Source organism: Dendropsophus ebraccatus, chromosome 11 (assembly GCF_027789765.1).
Source record: "Dendropsophus ebraccatus isolate aDenEbr1 chromosome 11, aDenEbr1.pat, whole genome shotgun sequence".
NCBI lineage: Eukaryota > Metazoa > Chordata > Amphibia > Anura > Hylidae > Dendropsophus > Dendropsophus ebraccatus.
In genome coordinates this window covers 11,018,953-11,043,863 of record NC_091464.1, presented here as the reverse complement: position 1 = coordinate 11,043,863, position 24,911 = coordinate 11,018,953, and the positions used below count along the sequence as shown (strand labels likewise).

The 24,911-nt window shown below is 45.9% G+C and overlaps 1 protein-coding gene across 1 annotated transcript in view; it reads left to right on the top strand.

Moving 5' to 3' along the window:
- The window catches only part of LOC138767368 (uncharacterized), a 29,283-nt gene extending 5,600 nt beyond the window's left edge, over window positions 1–23,683 (top strand). Inside the window, exons 4-7 of the mRNA XM_069944865.1 lie at window positions 13,939–14,598; window positions 14,775–17,114; window positions 17,964–18,824; window positions 23,628–23,683. Of these exons, the coding sequence (XP_069800966.1) occupies window positions 13,939–14,598; window positions 14,775–17,114; window positions 17,964–18,824; window positions 23,628–23,683 (3,917 nt within the window). The remainder of the gene's footprint in view (window positions 1–13,938; window positions 14,599–14,774; window positions 17,115–17,963; window positions 18,825–23,627) is intronic.
- Window positions 23,684–24,911: the final 1,228 nt, after the last annotated feature.

Below are 24,911 nucleotides of genomic sequence, written 5' to 3'. Positions count from 1 at the left end.
AAGTTGTCCTGACTTCCATGTCAGATGGTCCATGCACTAACTACCTGTAACCAGAGTACGTTAGGCACCCCTAGGTGAAGTCCTGCCACTAGGGTTTTTCTTTCTCTCTCTCTCTCTTGTCACCTGTGCCTTGAGCGTGGGAAACACACATCTACATACTCACTCACACTAACATTCCTTCCTCTTGTCTTGTTGTCCTGGTCCTCTATGTTCATTCGGCCACATCTACCTCAGCTTGTGGTTCGCCGAGGTCGGCTCATTTCTAGTCGGGAGGTATGCAGTGTCCCAGAACAGCCATTCTTATGCTCATATTTTTATTATAACTAGTTCTGTTCTGGAAAGCTATGGTCCACTGCAAACTACGTGTATTGTTTCACCCTTCTCAGTATTCAGGTCTGCTATTTCATTCATTTATTGCATGTGTATTCAGGTATCAGTGTCTAATGGTATTATGTCGCCTCCTAGTGTTCAAGGATGGTACTCCTCATGTATATTTCTCTGTATATGCCTAATGGTGTGATGATGCAATGGCTGGATGTCACGTGACTGTGCCCTGCTTCCATGGTAACACCAATGGTCATCGAGCTTTTGGCTGGGGTTACCATGTGACTTCCTGTTCTACCTCAGTCTATTCCCTTCCATCAAGGGAATAGGTTGTGTGTTTGTCCTCTCTCCCTGCTAAGAGAGAGGCCTGCGTGTGCTCTGCTGCTCCAGTCCGCTGGCTGTGTTCCTGTCTCAAGTCTCAAGATTCTCATCTGGATGTCGATTCTTCAGTCATTCTTCAGTTCCTCTCATCATCATCTCCTCAAATAATCAACAGCAAGTATTTCATTCAAGTCTCATTCCACCCAGCATCTCAGCTTCAGTTTCACTACTACTCCCATCATTCAGCACGCTACTCTCACAGCCTATTGCAGCATCACCCATTACTCTGCTTTATCCAAGATTGCCTTATTCCCGGTTGCATCCGGAGAGACTGTTACTACTACCGTGTTTCCCCGAAAGTAAGACCCTGTCTTACATTAATTTTACTCCCAAAAGTCCCACCCTGCCTTACTTTCGGGGGAGGCCTTACATTGGGAAATTCCTCTACTGTTTTTCCTCCTAGTCATTCCCCTTCCTTTTTTCTGTCATTCCTCCTCATTCCCCCTGTACTTCTCATGCTTCCTCTCGCTCCTCCATATTCCTCTCCTGTATACATCCCCATTCATTTCCCCCTTATTCCTCTTTGATCCTTTGGATTTCTCATGCTTCCTCCCACTCCTCCTTATTCCTTTCCTATCCTTCTTCTTATTCATTCCCCTCCATTTCCCCTGTTCCTTCTCATTCCACAGACACACATACACACCTTACCTTTCTTCTGTCTCAACGCGATTCCTCTGCGGTACCGGGCTGACGAGGTGACGTTCGGCCAATCAGCTGCGAGCCGGCTGACTGGCCAATCGCAGCTCGAGCTGACTGGCCAATCGCAGCTCGAACAGCAGGATGCGCCGCAGGCCATTTACTGAAGGCGGAATACGGGCGGCTCCTGGATGGAGCGAGGTACCGTAGCAGTTCCTGTACTTTCCCCAGGGACCCCACCCATATGCGGCCTTACATTCCCCCCTCCCAGCTACCCTGCTCTACAATCGGGGGGTGCCCTACATTGGCGGACCCCCCCGAAACCCTCACCCTGCCTTACTTTCGGGGGGGTCCTACTTTCGGGGAAACACGGTAGTTACCACCGTTACAATAAATATACTACCGTTGTTTCTGAACCTTGGCATTGGTGTGTTCATTGGTGCCCTGACTAAGGACAACGAAGAATCGCACGCCCAGTATTCCCGCATGGTCAGGAGCCCGGTTTCCAGCTGTATCACCCTCGTGCCTACACCGTGACCACACTACATCCTACAGCTGCCCCGGTTCCTGCACCCTCACAACATCTGCACTGCGGAAGTGGCCCCCAGGGGCCAGGGCGTTGCAAGTAGAGTGGAGCAGTGTAGAGGAGAAGAGTTGGTCGAGGGAGTCCTAACCTAATGTAGCAATGTACTTTACCGGAACTTGGAAGAAATAAACTGTAGTGCAAAGTTACTTTTACCTGTGGATAGACCTTCTCAGTAGCTTTGTCCTATCCAGGCTAGTTCCTCTTGTATCTCAGGATACTGCCCTGCACTTTTAAACTGGCTCATGGCATGGGCTAGGATGTTCCTAGACTCTTATCCCTTTGTACTGTTTAGCACTGCATAGTAGATATAGTAAGAATGCTGAAAGTACTGGTTGTCTCTAGCTGCATCTGCATACACACGTCTCTTAGACTAGACTCCACTGAAATGAACTGTTGTCCCTTAAAGCGCACTTCATTACCACTTAACCTGGAGTAAAAAGCTTTTTGAGAGGTACAAAGGAGAGACATAAAACACGCGTGGTGGGACACTACAGATCCACATGTCTTTAGATGTGGTTTGGGGAATGAACCTAAGCCCAACTCTACACATTCACATGACATCTCATCATGACAGTGTGTGCCGGCTGGACTGGATTATCTAAATTTTTCCTTACTTTGTTAAAATGTGGAAAGCATAAAATGATGAAGCATGTGATCCAAAGATCCCTCCATTACCACTCTCAGCTACAGGATCTGTTCACATAAGTCTTTCACAAACTCGTGTTATGGCGGGTGGACTATCGTGTATGTCATCACTTCAGACAGAAGAACGTCCCCAGATCACCCAGAGACATCCACAGACTGAGGTTTAATGCCAGGACATGGGACTTATAAGACATAATGGGACTTATAACACATGATGGGACTTATAAGACATAATGGGACTTATAACACATAATGGGACTTATAACACATAATGGGACATATAACACATAATGGGACATATAAGACATGATGGGACATAGAACACATAATGGGTCTTATAACACATAATGGGACATATAAGACATGATGGGACTTATAACACATGATGGGACTTATAACACATGATGGGACTTATAACACATGATGGGACATATAACACATGATGGGACTTATAACACATGATGGGACATATAACACATGATGGGACATATAAGACATAATGGGACATATAACACATAATGGGACATATAAGACATGATGGGACATATAACACATAATGGGACTTATAACACATGATGGGACATATAACACATGATGGGACATATAACACATGATGGGACATATAACACATGATGGGACTTATAACACATAATGGGACATATAACACATGATGGGACATATAACACATGATGGGACATATAACACATGATGGGACATATAACACATAATGGGACATATAACACATGATGGGACATATAACACATAATGGGACATATAATACATGATGGGACATATAATACATGATGGGACATATAACACATGATGGGAAATATAACACATGATGGGACTTATAAGACATAATGGGACATATAAGACATGATGGGACATATAAGACATGATGGGACATATAATACATGATGGGACATATAACACATGATGGGACATATAACACATAATGGGACATATAACACATGATGGGACATATAACACATAATGGGACATATAATACATGATGGGACATATAACACATGATGGGACATATAACACATGATATACCCCTGTCTGTTCTGTAACTTTCTGTAAAGGAAGGCTGTATGTGTGCTCACAGATCTGCTGTCACATCTGCTATATACTGTCACCTTTGATGGAGATAGTTGTATTATCATTTTATTGTCTGCCCATTATAAGAATACAATCTAAGTTATATTCTCCCAGAAGATCACTGATCATCCATTGTCTGCTATGTCTGCACTATGACGGTTTATGTGCCTGCTCCTCTATTATATACAGCTCCTCTCTGGCTAAGCAGGTGTTTCCAAAAAACATTGGAAAATCTGTAGTGATACCTGATGGGAAGTAGAAGTTACCCCTGGGGGGGGTGAGCAGGGTTTCCCCATAACACGTTGATTGGTGTAACCGACCCTGGTGAGTGTCATAAGAGGATTGGGGATATGAGGTGGCAGCGGCGGCTGGGTCACATGGATGAGCACACACACACACACACACAGATACACACACACACAGATACACACACACACAGATACACACACACACAGATACACACACACAATCATGGAGACCATGGGTACAAACACACCCTGCTGCTTATATACTGATATTTCTGGAACATTTCGGTGACAAGAGTACTGCTCTACCATACGGGCAATGCAAACCTATTATGTTGTAGTCAAGTATTTGCAAATTAGTAGATCTTTTGTATATGTTACATTTTATGATACATCTAATTATCTATCTATCTCCTATCTATCTATCTATTATCTATCTATCTATCTATCTCCTATCTATCTATCTATCTATCTATCTATCTATCTATCTCCTATCTATCTATCTATCTATCTATCTATCTATCTATCTATCTTCTATCTATCTATCTATCTATCTCCTATCTATCTATCTATCTATCTATCTATCTATCTATTATCTATCTATCTATCTATCTATCTATCTCCTATCTATCTATCTATCTATCTATCTATCTATCTATCTATCTATCTATTATCTATCTATCTATCTATCTATCTATCTCCTATCTATCTATCTATCTATCTATCTATCTATCTCCTATCTATCTATCTATCTATCTATCTATCTATCTATCTATCTATCTTCTATCTATCTATCTATCTATCTATCTATCTATCTATCTATCTATCTATTATCTATCAATCTATCTATCTATCTATCTATCTATCTCCTATCTATCTATCTATCTCCTATCTATCTATCTATCTATCTATCTATCTATCTATCTATCTATCTATCTCCTATCTCCTATCTATCTATTATCTATCTATCTATCTATCTATCTATCTATCTATCTATCTATCTATCTCCTATCTATCTCCTATCTATCTGTCTCCTATCTATCTATCTATTATCTATCAATCTATCTATCTATCTCCTATCTATCTATCTATCTCCTATCTATCTATCTATCTATCTATCTATCTATCTATCTATCTATCTATCTCCTATCTCCTATCTATCTATTATCTATCTATCTATCTATCTATCTATCTATCTATCTATCTATCTATCTCCTATCTATCTCCTATCTATCTATCTATCTATCTATCTATCTATCTATCTATCTATCTATCTATCTATTATCCATCTCCTATCTATCTATCTATCTATCTATCTGTCTATCTCCTATCTATCTATCTATCTATCTATCTATCTATCTATCTATCTATCTCCTATCTATCTATCTATTATCTATCTATCTATCTCCTATCTATCTATCTATCTATCTATCTATCTATCTATCTCCTATCTATCTATCTATCTATCTATCTATCTATCTCCTATCTATCTATCTATCTATCTATCTATCTCCTATCTATCTATCTATCTATCTATCTATCTATCTATCTATCTCCTATCTATCTATCTATCTATCTATCTATCTATCTATCTATCTCCTATCTATCTATCTATCTATCTATCTATCTATCTCCTATCTATCTCCTATCTATCTATCTATCTATCTATCTATCTATCTATCTATCTATCTATCTATCTCCTATCTATCTATCTATCTATCTATCTCCTATCTATCTATCTATCTATCTATCTATCTATCTATCTATCTCCTATCTATCTATCTATCTATCTATCTATATATCTATCTATCTCCTATCTATCTATCTATCTATCTTCTATCTATCTATCTATCTATCTATCTATCTATCTATCTCCTATCTATCTATCTATCTATCTATCTATCTATCTATCTATCTATCTATCTATTTATCTATCTATCTATCATCTATCTCTTACAAAATAAATTACAGACCTATTTCATATAGTAATCTTTTCCATGTAACCTAAATTATAAAGATCTCTGGGCAGGGAGGCATCATGTAGAAATATAGAAAAAGCTGCTAGGCAACACATACTACAGTATATAGTCAATGGCTCCCTGGAAAACAAATTGTCAATGATCAACAAATATAGCAAACTGTATATATATATATATATTATTAACAAGAGGAAAAAGCTCGTAACAAGACCTGTGATTTGCTTAGGTAATGTGATTAGCATCCACAGTATCTTAGAATAATACACCCCAGGGTGCCAGCGTTAGACTTTCAGTATATCAGGGACTGAGTCCACCCGCCTTTAGGCACTGTTTCCAAGGCAGCATGTGGAAAATGTTGCACTACAAGTGCCAATTATAATTCCACCTGGACAATAGGGCAAAAATGTCATGTGGCGGGATTGTTTTTGTTGGGAAGAATGTCGTTACTACCAACATGTCACAGAATTTGACAATGAATGCATTAGAGTTACATTACAACTAGAACTTACTATAATGCAGTGACAGTAGGGACAGTGTGGCATGTGACAGGAGGGGTCAGTAGGGGCATGTGACAGGAGAAGGGCAGTAGGGACAGTGTGGCATGTGACAGGAGGGGTCAGTAGGGGCATGTGACAGGAGGGGTCAGTAGGGGCATGTGACAGGAGAAGGGGCAGCAGGGACAGTGGGGCATGTGACAGGAGAAGGGGCATCAGGGACAGTGTGGCATGGGACAGGAGAAGGGGCAGCAGGGACAGTGAGGCATGTGACAGGAGAAGGGGCAGCAGGGACAGCGTGGCATGTGACAGGAGGGGTCAGTAGGGGCAGTGACAGGAGAAGGGGCAGCAGGGACAGTGTGGCATGTGACAGGAGAAGGGCAGTAGGGAAAGTGTGGCATGTGACAGGAGAAGGCCAGTAGGGACAGTGTGGCATGTGATAGGAGAAGGGGCAGCAGGGACAGTGTGGCATGTGACAGGAGAAGGGGCAGTAGGGAAAGTGTGGCATGTGACAGGAGGGGTCAGTAGGGGCGTGTAACAGGAGAAGGGGCAGCAGGGACAGTGAGGCATGTGATAGGAGAAGGGGCAGCAGGGACAGTGAAGCATGTGACAGGAGAAGGGGCAGCAGGGACAGTGTGGCATGTGACAGGAGAAGGGGCAGCAGGGACAGTGGGGCGTGTGACAGGAGAAGGGGCAGCAGGGACAGTGTGGCATGTGACAGGAGAAGGGCAGTAGGGGCATGTGACAGGAGAAGGGGCAGCAGGGACAGTGTGGCATGTGACAGGAGAAGGGGCAGCAGGGACAGTGTGGCAAGTGACAGGAGAAGGGCAGCAGGGACAGTGTGGCATGTGACAGGAGAAGGGCAGTAGGGACAGTGTGGCATGTGACAGGAGAAGGGGCAGCAGGGACAGTGTGGCATGTGACAGGAGAAGGGGCAGCAGGGACAGTGTGGCATGTGACAGGAGAAGGGGCAGCAGGGACAGTGTGGCATGTGACAGGAGAAGGGGCAGCAGGGACAGTGTGGCATGTGACAGGACGGGTCAGTCGGGCAGTGACAGGAGAAGGGGCAGCAGGGACAGTGTGGCATGGGACAGGAGAAGGGGCAGCAGGGACAGTGAGGCATGTGACAGGAGAAGGGCAGTAGGGACAGTGTGGCATGTGACAGGAGAAGGGCAGTAGGGACAGTGTGGCGTGTGACAGGAGAAGAGCAGCAGGGACAGTGTGGCATGTGACAGGGTGGGTCAGTAAGGGCAGTGACAGGACAAGGGGCAGCAGGGACAGTGAGGTATGGGACAGGAGAAGGGGCAGCAGGGACAGTGTGGCATGTGACAGGAGAAGGGCAGCAGGGACAGTGTGGCATGTGACAGGAGAAGGGGCAGCAGGGACAGTGTGGCATGTGACAGGAGGGGTCAGTAGGGGCAGTGACAGGAGAAGGGGCAGCAGGGACAGTGTGGCATGTGACAGGAGAAGGGGCAGCAGGGACAGTGTGGCATGTGACAGGAGAAGGTGCAGTAGGGACAGTAGGGCATGTGACAGGAGAAGGTGCAGTAGGGACAGTGGGGCATGTGAAAGGAGGAGGAATAGTAACAGGATGGGAGGCAGTAAGTACAATGAGGCATCTGACAGGAGAGATCAGTAGGGACAGAGAGGCAGTAACAGGAGAAGGGGCAGTAGGGGCAGCGAGTCAATGACAGGAGGGAAAAAAGTAGGAATAATGAAGCAATGACAGAAAGGGCAGTATGGACAGTGAGGCGATGATAGGAATGGAGCAGTAGGGAAGCAGATGCAGTGTCAGGAGGGAGCATTAAGGGCAGACCCATAGGAGAACACCGGGGGAGCGCTGACAGGTAAGCATATCCCTTTTTTATGTGAATTTAATTGTGCAGCCGCCATCTTGGCAAGTTTGTTATGAACTTTGGAAAAAGTTTGGCTTGGTAACGAATCTCGGTTCATAAGATGCGGTTCGCTTATTTCTAATGATAAACCTAATCATAATTTTACAGATTGCGCATACATACAGTCTACAAAAGAGGTTAGTGGTTATTGGCTTACCTACCACAGAGGCAAGCTACACTCATGCTATGTGGCCTGGTGGACAGGGGAGCCTGATCAGGGACTAAATGGCCCAAACCTTGTAACGCCTGTAGTAGTGTATCCACTGGACCGTCACCAGCGATGGCACTAACCTCACCAGGGAGCGGAGTCTAAGGGGCCACTGGTATTCACCAGAGCCCGCCGCAAGGCGGGATGGACTTGCTGCGGCAGGCGACCCCCAGGTCGCTACCCCTGGCTTGGTTGCTGGTGACGGCAGGCGAGGCGTGGCAGGAGCAGTAGGCAGGAGATGGTGCTGGCAGAGGGCTGTAGGCGTAACCGCAGGTGACAGGCTGAACACAGGAGCAATGGAGTAACAGGGGAGCAGGAACCAGGAACAAGGACTAGGGACCAGGTAGCGGATAGGAATCAGGAACAAGGACTTGGGACCAGGTAGCGGATAGGAAACAGGAACAACAGGGGGCTGGGCCAAACGCTATGGGAAGCATGTAGAGGCTCCAACCCCTGTAGTGGGGCAGGGCTGGAATTTATAGGGAGTGATTGACATGTGGACCAATTAGGAGCGCACTGCCCCTTTAAATCTGAGACAGCCGGCCGGCACAGTGAGAGACAGGAGCGGAGGAGAGGTGAGGCGCCCCCAGGGGCCGAACTAGCAGCAGCGCCGGGTCCCTACACAAGGACCCCGGCGGCTGCATGGGGCAGGAGGAGGTCGCGGCGGCGGCCCGGAACACGGGACGCCGCCGCGGCTGTGACAAACCTCCCCACCCTCATCCACCAAAGTGGTGACAATTCATAATGGGTGCAGTTTGGGCGCCCACCTGTCCGTCCAGTGCACTGACAACTTTGGTGCACTGCATTGGTGCTCCATCGCTAACCATAATATGTATAGTTGGGCGGGCAGGAACTCTATGGCCCATGGAACTCTAGTTACACCCTTGTTAGCTATATGTGTAACCTCTCCAGAAGATCACTCCCTAATCCAGACCATAATACGTTTAGGGAGTGTTCACACTGAGTTAAACAGGCGGAATTCGGCAGCAGAGCCACTGCCTCGGACTCCACTCGGAATCCCGCCTGCCTCAGTGTGTCAATGGGATGCCTCGCGAACCTCCGCTCAAAGAACAAAGGTGTTGCTATTGCATACACCCTTCACAAAAGTCTGTACTTTTTGTGGTGTTATTATAATGAAAGCAGTATTAGGAGTTGACCACTAGATGTCGCTGTATTATGTATTGGTATATGGAAGCTGCACAGCTGATGGATCACAAAGGTTATTGTGTTTATGTGTTACCAGAATCTGTGGACCAGTGGGATTTCTGCTTTCTTCTTTCCTATCTCCTCTGTGTTGTTCTATTGCACTCTTCTTACCCAATCACAATGCACCCTACACGCTGTAGAGACGGTGTCGTTCGGTGTGGAGGAAGGACGCAAGCTAGACAGCTCTCCACAGCAGTCTCCTCTGGGCCCCGGCCCTCTGCCAGGTCCTCGTAGTTCAGTCTTAGCCAGTACCCGAAATGGGTAGGACGCAAGACAGCACACTGTTACCATCCTTCTCACCAGTACCCACACAAAGCACTATGCAGTGTTAAACCTCTTAGGAGAGGACTGGCCATAGATAACCTCAACCCACGCTGTGGACAAGGAGAAGTCACAGGGCAGTACAGTATCCACTATAGAGCCAAAGAGCTGGGAACTGATCCTGGTGGACCAAAGTTGCAGTAAACCTATAAACTCCATCTCGCAGCGCGGGTGTCAGCAGGGAACCCTCAGTATCCCGCTCAACCCAGGTAACAAGGTTTGGGGCCTGTGTCACCCATTAGTACGGTTCGGCCAACGCTAGTGGGCATAAAGTGGTGTGAAGACTGAAAGCAAAGGTCAATACACGGGCACAGGTGTTCTTCTTCTTCTTCTACAAGTATTCTATTGTATCCTCCAACATCCTGGCAAAGCACATTACTATATTGGTTGAGACTCTCACGGCATCCTCCTCTCTGCTACTCTACCTCTGCACAACTCTATCAACACAGCTATCTCCTACTCAGCACTTTGGAACTTTTGCCAAGTGGATATCAAAGATTGTCTGTATTACCTGCTGCATATTTACCAGTAGTAAACCAACTCAACGTTATCTCAAGAGTCTGTGATTATTCATCACTACCTACAGAGCATATAAACCACAACCTTGGGACACTTCCCCTTTCTGTGGGTGGCGGGTCCTACTTTCCGGGATGGTCATTACACCGCTCTGGCCATCCGTGACTACATCCTCTGTGACACTATAAGAAGTGACCTGGTAGCAACCCGGCAGGACACCGACCACAGGGGAAAAGGGTACAACCGGCCTTACACACTAAAAGCAGGTGTGCCATCACACTGGTGTCACGTGACAACATAATAAGGTCCGGCTGTATCTCGGCCATCCACCACAGGAGTGGCGTCACACCACAAGACCTAACAAGTCACCAGCCCTCCCTCCGCTATAACACCTCCGGGGGTACACCACAAATTCTTTGAGTGGAGACCCGGGGAAAATGGAGGCATGCGAGGCATTTCACTTAAACGGTGGGATTCTGTGGCGGAGCCCTTCCACCTGTTTTCCTCAGTGTGAACATACCCTAAGGTGGTTTTCCGATTAAAACATACTTTTCTCCTATACAAGGGACAGCGGACAAGTAAGATATTGCGGGGATTCCGACCTCCATTTCCCTCAGCGATCTCCAGATCGGCACCCGACTCCTTGGTTTTTTATAGTCGTGGGTTGCTGCCTGACCCACCACTCTATTCATTCTCTATGAAGCCACCGGAAGGAGCCGAGTGTGTTTGAGGAATCCACCCCCACAGAAGACCATTTTCAATGCAATTTTGAAGTGAGGGTCTCTTCTCAGCCTGGTTTCATTGTATATGCAGTGACCTGCTTTCACTGATCCAAGGTTACGGGTTGTTGTGTTTCCAGTAGTAACCAGCAGAACGGTAAATACAGCACTGATCAATAATTTAAGTTGTAAAGTTAACTATACACATTAGATAGCTGTTGGTCAGGCGACAGCTGCTTCCCCTGACTTGGCCATAAACATGGACTCTGTTCTGCCTTCATGTATATTTCAGTAGGAAGAGAAGAAAAGCAGCTACCAGACACCTCTTACAACTCATCAGTTATCAGTGCAATACTTCTTCTATGGTGTATTACTACTTCTTCTATGGTGTATTGCTACTTCTTCTATGGTGTATTACTACTTCTTCTATGGTGTATTACTACTTCTTCTATGGTGTATTACTACTTCTTCTATGGTGTATTGCTACTTCTTCTATGGTGTATTACTACTTCTTCTATGGTGTATTACTACTTCTATGGTGTATTACTACTTCTTCTATGGTGTATTGCTACTTCTTCTATGGTGTATTACTACTTCTTCTATGGTGTATTGCTACTTCTTCTATGGTGTATTACTACTTCTTCTATGGTGTATTACTACTTCTTCTATGGTGTATTGCTACTTCTTCTATGGTGTATTACTACTTCTATGGTGTATTACTACTTCTATGGTGTATTACTACTTCTTCTATGGTTTATTACTACTTCTTCTATGGTGTATTACTACTTCTATGGTGTATTACTACTTCTATGGTGTATTGCTACTTCTTCTATGGTGTATTACTACTTCTTCTATGGTGTATTACTACTTCTTCTATGGTGTATTACTACTTCTTCTATGGTGTATTACTACTTCTATGGTGTATTACTACTTCTATGGTGTATTACTACTTCTTCTATGGTGTATTACTACTTCTTCTATGGTTTATTACTACTTCTTCTATGGTGTATTACTACTTCTATGGTGTATTACTACTTCTAGGGTGTATTGCTACTTCTTCTATGGTGTATTACTACTTCTTCTATGGTGTATTACTACTTCTTCTATGGTGTATTACTACTTCTATGGTGTATTACTACTTCTTCTATGGTGTATTACTACTTCTATGGTGTATTACTACTTCTTCTATGGTTTATTACTACTTCTTCTATGGTGTATTACTACTTCTATGGTGTATTACTACTTCTAGGGTGTATTGCTACTTCTTCTATGGTGTATTACTACTTCTTCTATGGTTTATTACTACTTCTTCTATGGTGTATTACTACTTCTATGGTGTATTACTACTTCTATGGTGTATTGCTACTTCTTCTATGGTGTATTACTACTTCCATGGTGTATTGCTACTTCTATGGTGTATTGCTACTTCTTCTATGGTGTATTACTACTTCCATGGTGTATTGCAACTTCTTCTATGGTGTATTGCTACTTCTTCTATGGTGTATTACTACTTCTATGGTGTATTACTACTTCTTCTATGGTGTATTACTACTACTTCTATGGTGTATTGCTACTTCTTCTATGGTGTATTACTACTTCTATGGTGTATTACTACTTCTTCTATGGTGTATTGCTACTTCTTCTATGGTGTATTGCTACTTCTTCTATGGTGTATTACTACTTCTTCTATGGTGTATTACTACTTCTTCTATGGTGTATTACTACTTCTTCTATGGTGTATTACTACTTCTTCTATGGTGTATTGCTACTTCTTCTATGGTGTATTACTACTTCTTCTATGGTGTATTGCTACTTCTTCTATGGTGTATTGCCAGCTTAAAGAGGTATAACATCTTAAACAACTTATTCCCTTTCCACTGAACGGAAAAGCGGAGTTCCCTAAGAGAGTAGACACATCAGCTGCTGATTAGCTGATAGACAGGCCCTGCCCCAACCACTATGTAATGCCAGAAGGTTCTGCTGCAGTATTAGAGCATAAAGGTTGGATGTTATCACCTCCGTCCAGCAGAGGGAGTCAGTTCCCAGCTAGGAGTAACAGAGGTAACTGGGGAAGGAAAAGCCAGAGACTCAGGAAGTGTCACCCACCCAGTTCCTGGAGAGAGAGAAGATTCCAGTGCTGGAGGTCAAGGGCAGTGACCTGTGCCAGAGCTAAAGAGATCTGTGACAAGGTGATCACCAGCAAGCAGGACAGCTCAGCCAGGTCCATAAGAGCTACAGCAGACAGAGCAGTGTGCAGCAGTGAGGGAAGAGAGCAACACAGCCCAGTGCTATCAAGTGGAGTGCAGAGCACCTGGGACAAAGAGACACTGACACAGGAGTGTCCAGCCAGCCTCATCACTGCAGCAAGGAGGAAGGTACTGCTCAGGGGAGACAGAGCTGGTGCTGCAGGGGAGCCCATTGTTACCAGCAGAGTCAGGAAGTGGGGCCCCCTGAGAGACTGTATATAGTTGTGCTACACCACATAGACTGAAGTGATATCCTCCCTGCTACTTACCTAGCTTCATAAAGAGACAGTGTTCCTGTTCAGTAAGAATCTACCTGTTATACAAGTTAAAGAATTGGTTGTACTGCTGAATTATCTACAGTAAAGTTATCCCAACATTACTCAGCTGTCAGAGTGAGTTTGTCGCCATCCACCTGCACCCCTTACACGTGGCGTAGTCGGCAGGATGGAAATGGATATGGCGACAGAAGGCACAACATCATCTGTTAGCGGCATGCAGCCCATGATTCCAGTGGGGGCGCTACTGAGTCATCTGCCTAAGTTTAATGGATCCAGTGTGTTACTAGAGGACTGGAGAGAGAGGCTGGAGGGAGCCGCACGCCTGTGTAATATTGCCCCACATCTGAGAGCAGAGCTAGCCTTGAACACATTAGAAGGGGAAGCCAGAAAAACAGTATTACTACAGCCAGCAAGGCTGAGACAGACGTTTGAACAGATCTCAAGCATCCTTGAAGATGTGTATGGGGATACAACATCTGAAGCTATGCTGAGGAAGAAATTCTTCACCAGATATCAGGGGGAAGATGAGTCATTGCCCCAGTATGCAAATGGCTTGCAAGAGCTTATGGCCACATTACAAAGAAAAGAAGGACGGGGAGCCACCTCCTTTACTAATGCGGAAGTAGTGTTGCGTGATCAGTTTATTCTCGGCCTGAGGAGCCAGCCTTTAAGGAGAACCCTACGTGAGAGATTCAAGCTAGAGCCACACTCAACCTTACATGAGGTGCTTAAGGAAGCTATTACTCTGGAAAAGGAGGAACAAGGTACTATTGTCACAATAGCCCAGCAAGCAGAGGTGCTGCCAGTCAAAGAGAAAAGTATGGAGGCACGTGTCTCATCATTGGAAGAAGTGATAAGAGAACTCAAGGAGGCACTGACTATAACAGTGGAGACGGCTGCACCTCAGACTCATTACCGAGGGGAGTCCTGTCCTGCATCCAGACAGTCCTACAGAGAGGCTCAACCTGCAAGAAGATGCTGGACATGTAATCAGGAGGGGCACCTAGCCAGAAACTGCCCCAACCGTGGCTTTGTCAGCAACAGGAGAGATTTAAACTAGTTCCACCTGCGATTGAGGGGCGAATCGCAGGAGGAAGTACAGGTTTGTGCCCCCTTCTGGAAGCTATGGACTTAGTAGGAGAAAGTCCAGTCGTTAGAGCCAAGTTTAATGGAATAGAACTGTCCTGTCTACTAGACACGGGGTCACAAGTGACGACAATGGCCAGGAAAGTCTTTGAGACTTACTTTCCCTCCTCCTTGCACCAGGGAAGTACAGAATGGGTAAATCTTAAAGCTGCCAATAGTCTGCCTATTCCAATAGTTGGAGTCATGCAAGTTGACATTGAGCTTTGGGGCCGATTTATGAAGAAGAAAGGAGTGGTGGTGGTACAGAGTGCAATGGACCCAGAAGTCCCTGTGATATTGGGAATGAATGTGTTAAAAGAATTAGATGGTCTGATGGCTCAAGAGCTGGGTCCCAAGTATTGGAAGAATGTCCCAAACCTGAAACCTCCACAAGTGGCCCTCCAGAGATCGCTGAAACAGTGCCGGATGCAGGCAACCCTGTCCTGCCATGTAGGAAAAGTGGGATGTGTGAGAGTACCCTGTTCAACCTCTTTGGAAGTGCCAGCAGGCCATGAAGTAGTAGTACCCCTACCAGTGGGCACCAGTCACCAATTGCTAGGAGCTACAGTGATGGTAGAGCCTGTGCTACAGAAAGAAGGGGTAGCAGTGGGACGAACCTTGTGCACAGTCCAGAGTGGCCAAGTCCTGATGAGAATAATGAACATTAACAGCCACAGTGTGGTACTGGCACCTAGAGAACTGGTGGCAGATGTGTTTCCTATTGAGGAGGTTGAAGCCATACAGGAGCCTAGCTGGCACATCAAGTCAACTGATATGGCCACCACCACCCTGACATTGTGCCAAGTAAGAACTGAAGCTGTCAGGACTACAGGAGGGCAGCTCTTGAACGAAGTACATTTGGAAGGTGCAGAGATGACTCCCGAGGAGAGGGAGCAGTTAGTCAGGGTCCTGGGATCTCACCCAAATGCTTTTTCCCGGCACGAAGCAGACTTTGGGAAGACACAGACGCTTGAACATGAAATTCCAACTGGAGATGCTCGGCCAGTACGGGAACGGTACCGACAAATACCCCCAGCACTGTATCAGGAGGTCAAGGCCCTGCTGAAACATATGCAGGAAAGTCACATCATTCAGCCTAGCAGGAGCCCCTGGGCCTCACCAATTGTGCTGGTAAAGAAAAAGGATGGGACCCTGCGATTCTGTGTTGACTATAGGCGCCTCAATGCATGTACAGTCCGGGATGCCTACCCATTACCTCGAATTGAGGAATCCTTGGCAGCGCTAGGCCGTGCCAAATTCTTCTCTACCCTTGACCTGGCAAGTGGGTACTGGCAAGTGCCAATGGCAGAAAAAGACAGAGAGAAGACTGCCTTTGTTACACCTATGGGACTGTATGAGTTCCTCCGCATGCCTTTTGGACTGAACAATGCACCAGCTACATTCCAGAGGCTAATGGAACTGTGCTTGGGTGATCTGAATTTTGAATGCCTGCTGATCTACCTAGATGACATAATCATCTTTTCATCAAGTTTTGCGGAACATTTGGAGCGGTTAGACGTGGTCCTCGGCCGCCTAGAGGAGCATGGGCTGAAGTTGAAACCCACTATGTGCCACTTGTTCCAGAAGAGCATTGAGTATCTAGGTCATGTGGTAACAAGGCAAGGAGTTCAGCCCATAGACTCAAAGATTCAGGCCGTTAAACAGTGGCCCACACCCAGCAACAGCAGTGAGCTTCGGGCCTTCCTGGGGCTGGTTGGATATTACCGGCGATTCATCAAGGAGTTTGCCCAGGTAGCAGCGCCTCTGTATGCGCTCCTCCAGGGGTGCTTGCCTGGAGATACAAAAGGAAAGCCATTCGTCTGGGCTGAGGAGGCCGAACTGGCCTTTAGGGAGCTGAAGAAATTGTTGACCAGTGCCCCTATCCTGGCCTATGCTGATTTCACAAAGCCATTTGTGCTGCAAACTGATGGAAGCCTGAGGGGACTTGGAGCTGTACTGACCCAAGAGCAAGATGGTCAAGAACGTGTAATAGCATATGCCAGCAGAACTCTGCGGGAGAGTGAGAAGAACCCCGACAACTACAGCTCCTTCAAACTTGAGCTCCTGGCAGTGGTGTGGGCAGTGACAGAAAAGTTTGCGGACATCTTGACAGGAGTCGAGTTTGTGTTGATGACTGACAATAACCCACTGGTTCACCTGAATAATGCCAAGCTGGGTGCCTTGGAGCAGCGGTGGGCAGCTCGACTTAGTAAATTTAACTTCAAGACACAATACAGGCCGGGGCGGAGTAATGCTAATGCAGATGCCTTGTCTCGTAACCCGTTGGAGAATCCCAGTGGCCCCACAGACGAAGAGCGGGAAGAGGTCGAGACCCCCAATTTCATGAAAGTGCCTAAACCACTGAAGAGTGCTCCGGTTCAGAGGGTGGAGCAGGCTGTCGAGATCACTGCGGGAAGGTCCATGGAGGAGTGGCAGGACTGCCAACAGCAAGACCCACAAATTGCCAGAGTAAGAGAATGGCTCCTTACTGATCACCAGCCAGCGTACAGGGAGTGTGAGACCTTGACATCATTTGGAAAGAAGTTGTGGCTGCAGAGGGGCCGTCTGACCTTCCGCGAGGGAGTCCTATGCAGAAGAGTACAACTCCCCACAGAGATTGGTCCCACCTGGCAAGTAGTAATACCAGATAGTGAGGTAAGGAACGTAGCTGAGTGGATGCATGAAAGGAAAGGGCATTTTGGACCTGCCAAGACTTGGGCATGGCTACAGAGATTCTTCTATCATCCTAACTCACAAAAGGTGGCCCAGGACATTTGCAGAAGCTGCCGAAACTGCAACCTAGCAAGAGCTGGGGATCAGCAGGCCCCAATTGGTGTTATACAGACAAGCTACCCACTACAACTTGTGATGATGGACTATCTTACAGTAGGAGAGTCCCCGAGAGGATACAAGTATTTGCTGGTCATGGTGGACCACTTTACGAAGTTTGCTGTAGCGGTCCCCACCCGGGACCAAACTGCTGAATCAGCAGCACAGTGCCTGTGGAAAAATTTCATTCTGCCTTATGGCTGTCCTACACAACTGCACTCTGACCAAGGGGCTTGCTTTGAAGGAAGAGTGATAGAGGAGCTCTGTCGGTTGTACCAGATTCGGAAGACACGCACAACACCTTACCATCCACAGGGAAATGGCGCATGTGAGCGCCTGAACAGAACCCTTCTACAGCTCTTGAGGACACTGGAGGAACAGAAAAAGGAGAGATGGCCAGACTACATTGCAGAGTTAGTGTGGGTGTACAACAACACTTTACACTCAGCCACCGGTTATTCACCCTTCTTGTTGATGTTTGGGAGAAATGGGAGATGCCCTCTGACCATGATGATGCCTGACAGTGGAGAAGGTGAAGGGTGGACCCCTGAGACTTGGATGGGAGACCATCGGAAGAAGGTACAAGAAATGTACGACCTGGTCACCCAGCGCCTTGGCCCCCGCACATTACCAGCAAACAAGAAATTGAAGGAGTTGCCGTTACAGGTGGGAGATCGGGTAATGGTACGCAATCGCACAGCCAGAAGGGCTGGAAAGCTGCAGTGGCGGTGGGAAGTCACGCCATATGAGGTGATCCGGCAACCCAACCCAACCATACCAGTGTATGAGGTAAGACCGGAGGGTGCAACTGGACCGATGCGCATAGTGCATCGAAATATGCTTAGACCATGCACTTTTCTGAGAAGAGTTCCTGAACCCCAGCCAGAGAGTATCAACATGCCCACGGTACCCTCTGGGGAAGAGGAATGGTGGGTACCACCCCAACCAGATCCAACCCCCTTGGAAAGAAGGGAAGATATGCAGCAAGAGGAGAACAACGCTCCCTCTGTGGAGCCTTCAGTTGAGCTAAGACATTCTGGACGTGCTAACTTTGGAAGGATGCCTGCACGTTATGAGGACTATGTCTTGGGTATCCAGGTTGCCGGGACGGCTACCCTCAAACGAGGGGGGGAAGGTGTAATGCCAGAAGGTTCTGCTGCAGTATTAGAGCATAAAGGTTGGATGTTATCACCTCCGTCCAGCAGAGGGAGTCAGTTCCCAGCTAGGAGTAACAGAGGTAACTGGGGAAGGAAAAGCCAGAGACTCAGGAAGTGTCACCCACCCAGTTCCTGGAGAGAGAGAAGATTCCAGTGCTGGAGGTCAAGGGCAGTGACCTGTGCCAGAGCTAAAGAGATCTGTGACAAGGTGATCACCAGCAAGCAGGACAGCTCAGCCAGGTCCATAAGAGCTACAGCAGACAGAGCAGTGTGCAGCAGTGAGGGAAGAGAGCAACACAGCCCAGTGCTATCAAGTGGAGTGCAGAGCACCTGGGACAAAGAGACACTGACACAGGAGTGTCCAGCCAGCCTCATCACTGCAGCAAGGAGGAAGGTACTGCTCAGGGGAGACAGAGCTGGTGCTGCAGGGGAGCCCATTGTTACCAGCAGAGTCAGGAAGTGGGGCCCCCTGAGAGACTGTATATAGTTGTGCTACACCACATAGACTGAAGTGATATCCTCCCTGCTACTTACCTAGCTTCATAAAGAGACAGTGTTCCTGTTCAGTAAGAATCTACCTGTTATACAAGTTAAAGAATTGGTTGTACTGCTGAATTATCTACAGTAAAGTTATCCCAACATTACTCAGCTGTCAGAGTGAGTTTGTCGCCATCCACCTGCACCCCTTACAACTACATGCAGAGTTCTGCCATAAGATGCTACTGTCCATATGTGCAGGGAGTACCCTTACTAATAAAGTACACTGAATCATTTTACAATAAAGTGGCCAGGGAGACTTTGGTTTGTACAAATGGAGTCTCTGTAATAACTGTATACTCACTCTTCTGTTGCCCATGGCTAATCACCACCAATATGCAGTCAGGTCTAGATCTGGCGTATTAGGAATATATTTAAGATTTTCTATATGACTTGAATGGATGAATGAAATATACAGTATAATTAGATTTTTAAAAAGGATGGTTGATTAAAGGCTATTATAGGAGAATTAGTGACTGCAGTGCTGTCCCGCTCCAGTCACTGACCGCCAGGTCAAGACGTAGCCGACAGGGCGCTCAGAAGACAGCCAGCAGTGATTAGGAGCGGAACGCGGTTCTGCGCAGGCCCCAGGACAGGTGACTATATCTTCTTTTTAATCTCCCTCCACCCCCTGCCTGAAATGAATTTTTTCCCCTCCCCTCCGACCGGACTTCCCCTTTTAAAGGGGTACTCCAGGCAAAATGTATTTTTAAATATATTATTACATAAAGAAAATTATACAAATCCCTATATATTATGGGAAATGCACATATAGTGCTATTTCCCTCAATTTAGTAGATCAGGCAGGCTTATTTCATAAAAAAAAAAAAAAAAAAAAACGTGACGTCACGTCTCAAGTTTATCCACCAGCAGGGGGCGGGGGGGGGGGGGGGGAGAAATAGACGGTTATTCTCCCTCCCTCCCTGTGCGGGTAATGTCCCCCCTCCCTCTGCCCGGTCCTATTACAGCTACTGCAGCGGGGTGAGCGCTCCTTATTTGACGCTCACCCCAACTAGCCGCCCGTCCCTTGCCACACCTGATCTGAGCCAGAACGATTAGCGAACGATTAACGATAATTTTAGGTTCTGATCTAAATCAACGATCAACGACATACAAACGATTTTTCGATCATTGCCTGCAATTACACAGAACGATTATTGTTTAAATTCGAACAATTTAACGTTTTTTTTCACACGATAATCGTCCCGTGTAATAGGGGCCTGACAGAGAGAGGAGTGATGGGCTCCCCATTACGCCTCTGACCACAAAAGGCCATTCTCTCCCTCAGCTCCCCAGCGCAACAGTGACATCACTTGTACGTGTGCAGAGCAGCAGAGGAGACGCTAAAGGATCGCAGTGTAACAAACAAGGTAAGCAAGGGGAATGCCTACTTGGGATGGGCTACCTACTAGGGGGTTACCCACAGAAGGAATGCTAATTGGGAATTACCTACAGTTTGGCTGTCTACATGGGGGGCTGCCTACAGGGGGAAGCCTACTGGGGGATTACCTACAGGAGATTATCTACTTGGGGGGATATTACTTACTTGGGGCATCTTCCTATGGACTACCTACAGAGAGGATGTCTACATAGGGAGAAACCTATAGGGGGATCTCCCATGTGGTGTCCCACCACGGGTGTTTCGTGTTTCTTACACCTGTCGCAAAAGCTTCTTACTCTAGGTTAAGTGGGGATGAAGGTATTTTATAGTTTTGCCACAAGATGTCACTGTGTAACATGCAGGCTCTTATGTGTTGCACAGCTTAAGCCAACAAAGGGTTATTGTTTTATGTGTACCATGTGCTTTTGTTAACCTATGGGGGATGTTCTTTTTTTCTAACCTATCCCTTTTCTACTTTTTTCTTTGCACACATTCCTTTCCACCAGGGGCGTAACTAGAACTGGCTGGGCCCCATAGCAAACATTTGATTGGGCCCCCCCTTTCTGACTGACCACTAAGTCGTCAAGTTTAGTCAAAACTGCAAGGAGTGCTTGCAGTTCAAGGGGCATTTGCAGAACCTGGGATGCCCACTTGGCCACCTAAGGCTGCAAATGACAACTCAGGGGCTCAGTGTATTGCAGGAGCAGGCAACAGGGCCCCCTGATACAGTGGGCCCCATAGCAGCTGCTATGGCTGCTACAGTGGTAGTCACGCCCCTGCTTTCCACCACTCACAAGGTCTCTTAGATATCCCTGTAGGAAGTTACGTGGTAAGAGAAGGTTGAGCGTTAGTCTTATCCAGATACTCGTAGGAAAAGGACACGCAAAACAGACGTCCCTGCTGTAGCCAAGTCAGTTCAGTTCAGTTTAGTCTAGTCTGAGTCTAAGACACACGTGTATGCAGAAGCAACCAGAGACACTCAGTTCTTACAGTCTTCATACTATATCTACTATGCAGTGCTAGACACACTATAAAGAGAGAAGAGTCGGGGATTATCCTAGCCCATGCCGTGAACCAGTCTAAAAGGTGCAGGGCAGTATCCTACTATACAAGAGGAAATAGCCTGGATAGAACAAAGATACCAGAAGGTCTACGTATTCTATCTCACAGTGCAGGTAGCTTAACCCAGATATCCATGGCTGGGGCTTGTATCACCCTATTAGGAAGGGAAGCTTGACACTGTAGGGCAGAAGGTGATCAGACTATAGTCTATACACGGGTACAAGTATCTCTTTTACTCTCAAGTATTCTTCTAAAGGACACAGTACTATATTGGGATGGGACTCCCTTGACAAACTCCTCTCCTCTACACTGCTCCACTTTACTCTAAACTTTTCAAGCACCGCTAGAATTACCTCTACTATATCCTACTCCTTCAAGCATCTCCTCTGCACAACCAAGTTAACCAGTAAAATCACTGTCAAAATTACTGAGTAAAACCATGCGGCAAACGTTTTCATTTTTTAGTACTGTTAGATGTCAGACGTCACTGTACACGGAAACACACAACAAAGGGAACAGACAGAAACATCAAACACCGTTATTTATTGTTCTACAGAAATAGTCAGAGCGTTGCCTGTAAGATGAGAAATAACAATGACCCTTGTGTTTAGCTTTATAAAGTTCTCAGATAATAACACAGTCCCCAACCACGTAATAACAGCTGAAATACCACATCATGGTAGAATGTGCTGTCCTAAGTTACGTACAGTAGTTTGAAAATCTCAATAAGTAATAACAAAGAGGGCGCAAAAGGAAAAAGAACGCAAGGTCAGACACCTTTGGCAGCAGTTTTTTTAAGTGTGAAAAAAGGAAAAGCCTGTGCAGTGTCCTAGTACCTGTATCTCAGCCACTTTATGAAGAAGGTTGTCGTGTGGCTGAGAAATACTTTGCACTTTAGGATGGGTTCACACTACGGAACCTGAGAGGAGAATTTCCGCTGGATTCCGTAGCTGGTACCCGGGTACGAGCTACAAAATCTGGCAGGAATTCTCCGCTCGGGTTCCGTAGTGTGAACCCAGCCTTAAAGTGAATCTGCTAGTGGCTAGGCATATTACTAAAATAGTAGAGCCACACCATCCCCCAACTAGTTTTGCTCCATCAGGAGTGAGGGCAAATAACATGTTTGGGCAAAAAAAAAACAAGCCTCCACACAGCTAAGTGGATGAAAAAATACAACTCTTATAGTGGTTGGAATTTGACAATGTGAGTTTTTTTTTTTTAATTTTTTAAAGTTTTTTAAATTTTAAATTAAAAAAACTAAACAAAAAACGATGAATTTGGTAACAGTGTAATTGTATCGACCCAAAGAATACATAGAACATGTCAGCCAGTCTTACTGCATGGTGAATGGAGTAAAATGACCCCCTCCCCCCCCCCCCCAACACATATACACACACACAGATCCCACACCCCAAAAGTTGCACAATTGCTTTTTTATCATAATTTGTTTTCCTTTTCGTTTTGCATTATATTTTATGATGAAACGAAAGATGCTGTTCAATCAATCCTCCGACATGGCTCAGCTGGTGTAAAAACGTTAGAGGAGAAAAAATGGCAATCGGATGGGTGGTAGGGGGTTAAATAGGCTTCAGTACATGGAGTTGTGTTTGATTTGCCTTATTGTATGTAGTAGTCACACGTTGTTGTCTAACAAAGCAGCAGATGATCACCTTTAAGCAGAGCCCCAAGTGACTCCACATTATCCAAAGACTCTTGAACAAAGAATCCCATGACACTTATGTGTTCTCCCTTGAAGGTCAGATCTTCCCACAGCACATGAGCGTGACATTGCGTCCAATTCACCTTTATTAGAGGTGTGAGTACAGGACAATGGTTACACTGATATAAAGAGTTATTGCTATCCCCATCATTATTAACAATACAATAAAACCTCAACGTATGAAGATCAAAACAAGAATCATGGAACCATAAAGCTTTCCTATATCTGTTTCTACTTTTATTCTCTTACTACCTCCTGACTATGGTTCCCCCACTGAGTTTAGGGCAACCGCTTCCCATTTAAAGGCCGCTGTACACCTTTAAAAACTGACGTCTGCCAGTTATCTCTGTCGTCTTTCCCATACACAGAAACGTTCAGCACAACTGAGCTCTGGCTGCGGCTTATCTCTCTGAGAACAAAGGGGTTGGGCAGTGGTTTTCCATCACACCCGACCCCCTATCTCCACCAACTTCATCTGTCTGTGGACGGTCAGGAGAGACCCATACACTTTGGGCTGACAGCTGAACCCACTGCGAGCTACGGGTATGGCCGACAAGAGTATAAAGTATATGGGGCTTCCTCTGCTCATCGCTGCAGAGCACCAGATGAATATTTAGGAGGAGGCAGGGGGCAGACGGGGATCGGCTTTTGTACCACCCGCAGTGCACCAAAATGAAGATTCAGTGAGCATGCTGCTAAGGATAGAGGTTACAAAATGACCTTCATTCTCAGCATCCTGTGTACTATGGAGACAAATTAGCAGGGGAGAGTCTTCTAATCTGCTATTGGTTTTCCTTTAAAAGGGTACTCCAGCGAAAAGTTATATAGATTTTTAAATTACTATTTAAAAATCTCAAGCCTTCCAGTACTTATCAGCTGCTGTATGTCCTGCAGGAAGTCATGTATTCTTTCCAGTCTGACACATTGCTCTCTGCCGCCACCTCTGTCCATGTCAGAAACTGTCCAGAGCGGAGAGGTTTTCTTTGGGGATTTGACAGTTCCTGGCATGGACAGAGGTAGCAGCAGAGAGCAGTGTGTCCGACTGGAGACAATACACCACTTCCTGCAGCACATACAGCAGCTAATTGGAAGACTGGAAAGAATACACCCCTTCCTTGCTTTTTACATAAAGTAATCATACCATAGTCCCTAAATAAAGCTGCTATATAATTAATAATACAAGATGAAGGGCAGTGGCTGGCTCTGGTAATGGTATATTTTATTTCCGAATCCCTTGTTATTTCGGATAGCTATCATCTCACATACGTCATATCGAAATGCAATCATTTTACAGGAGCCGCAGCTTACTAAATATAGTGA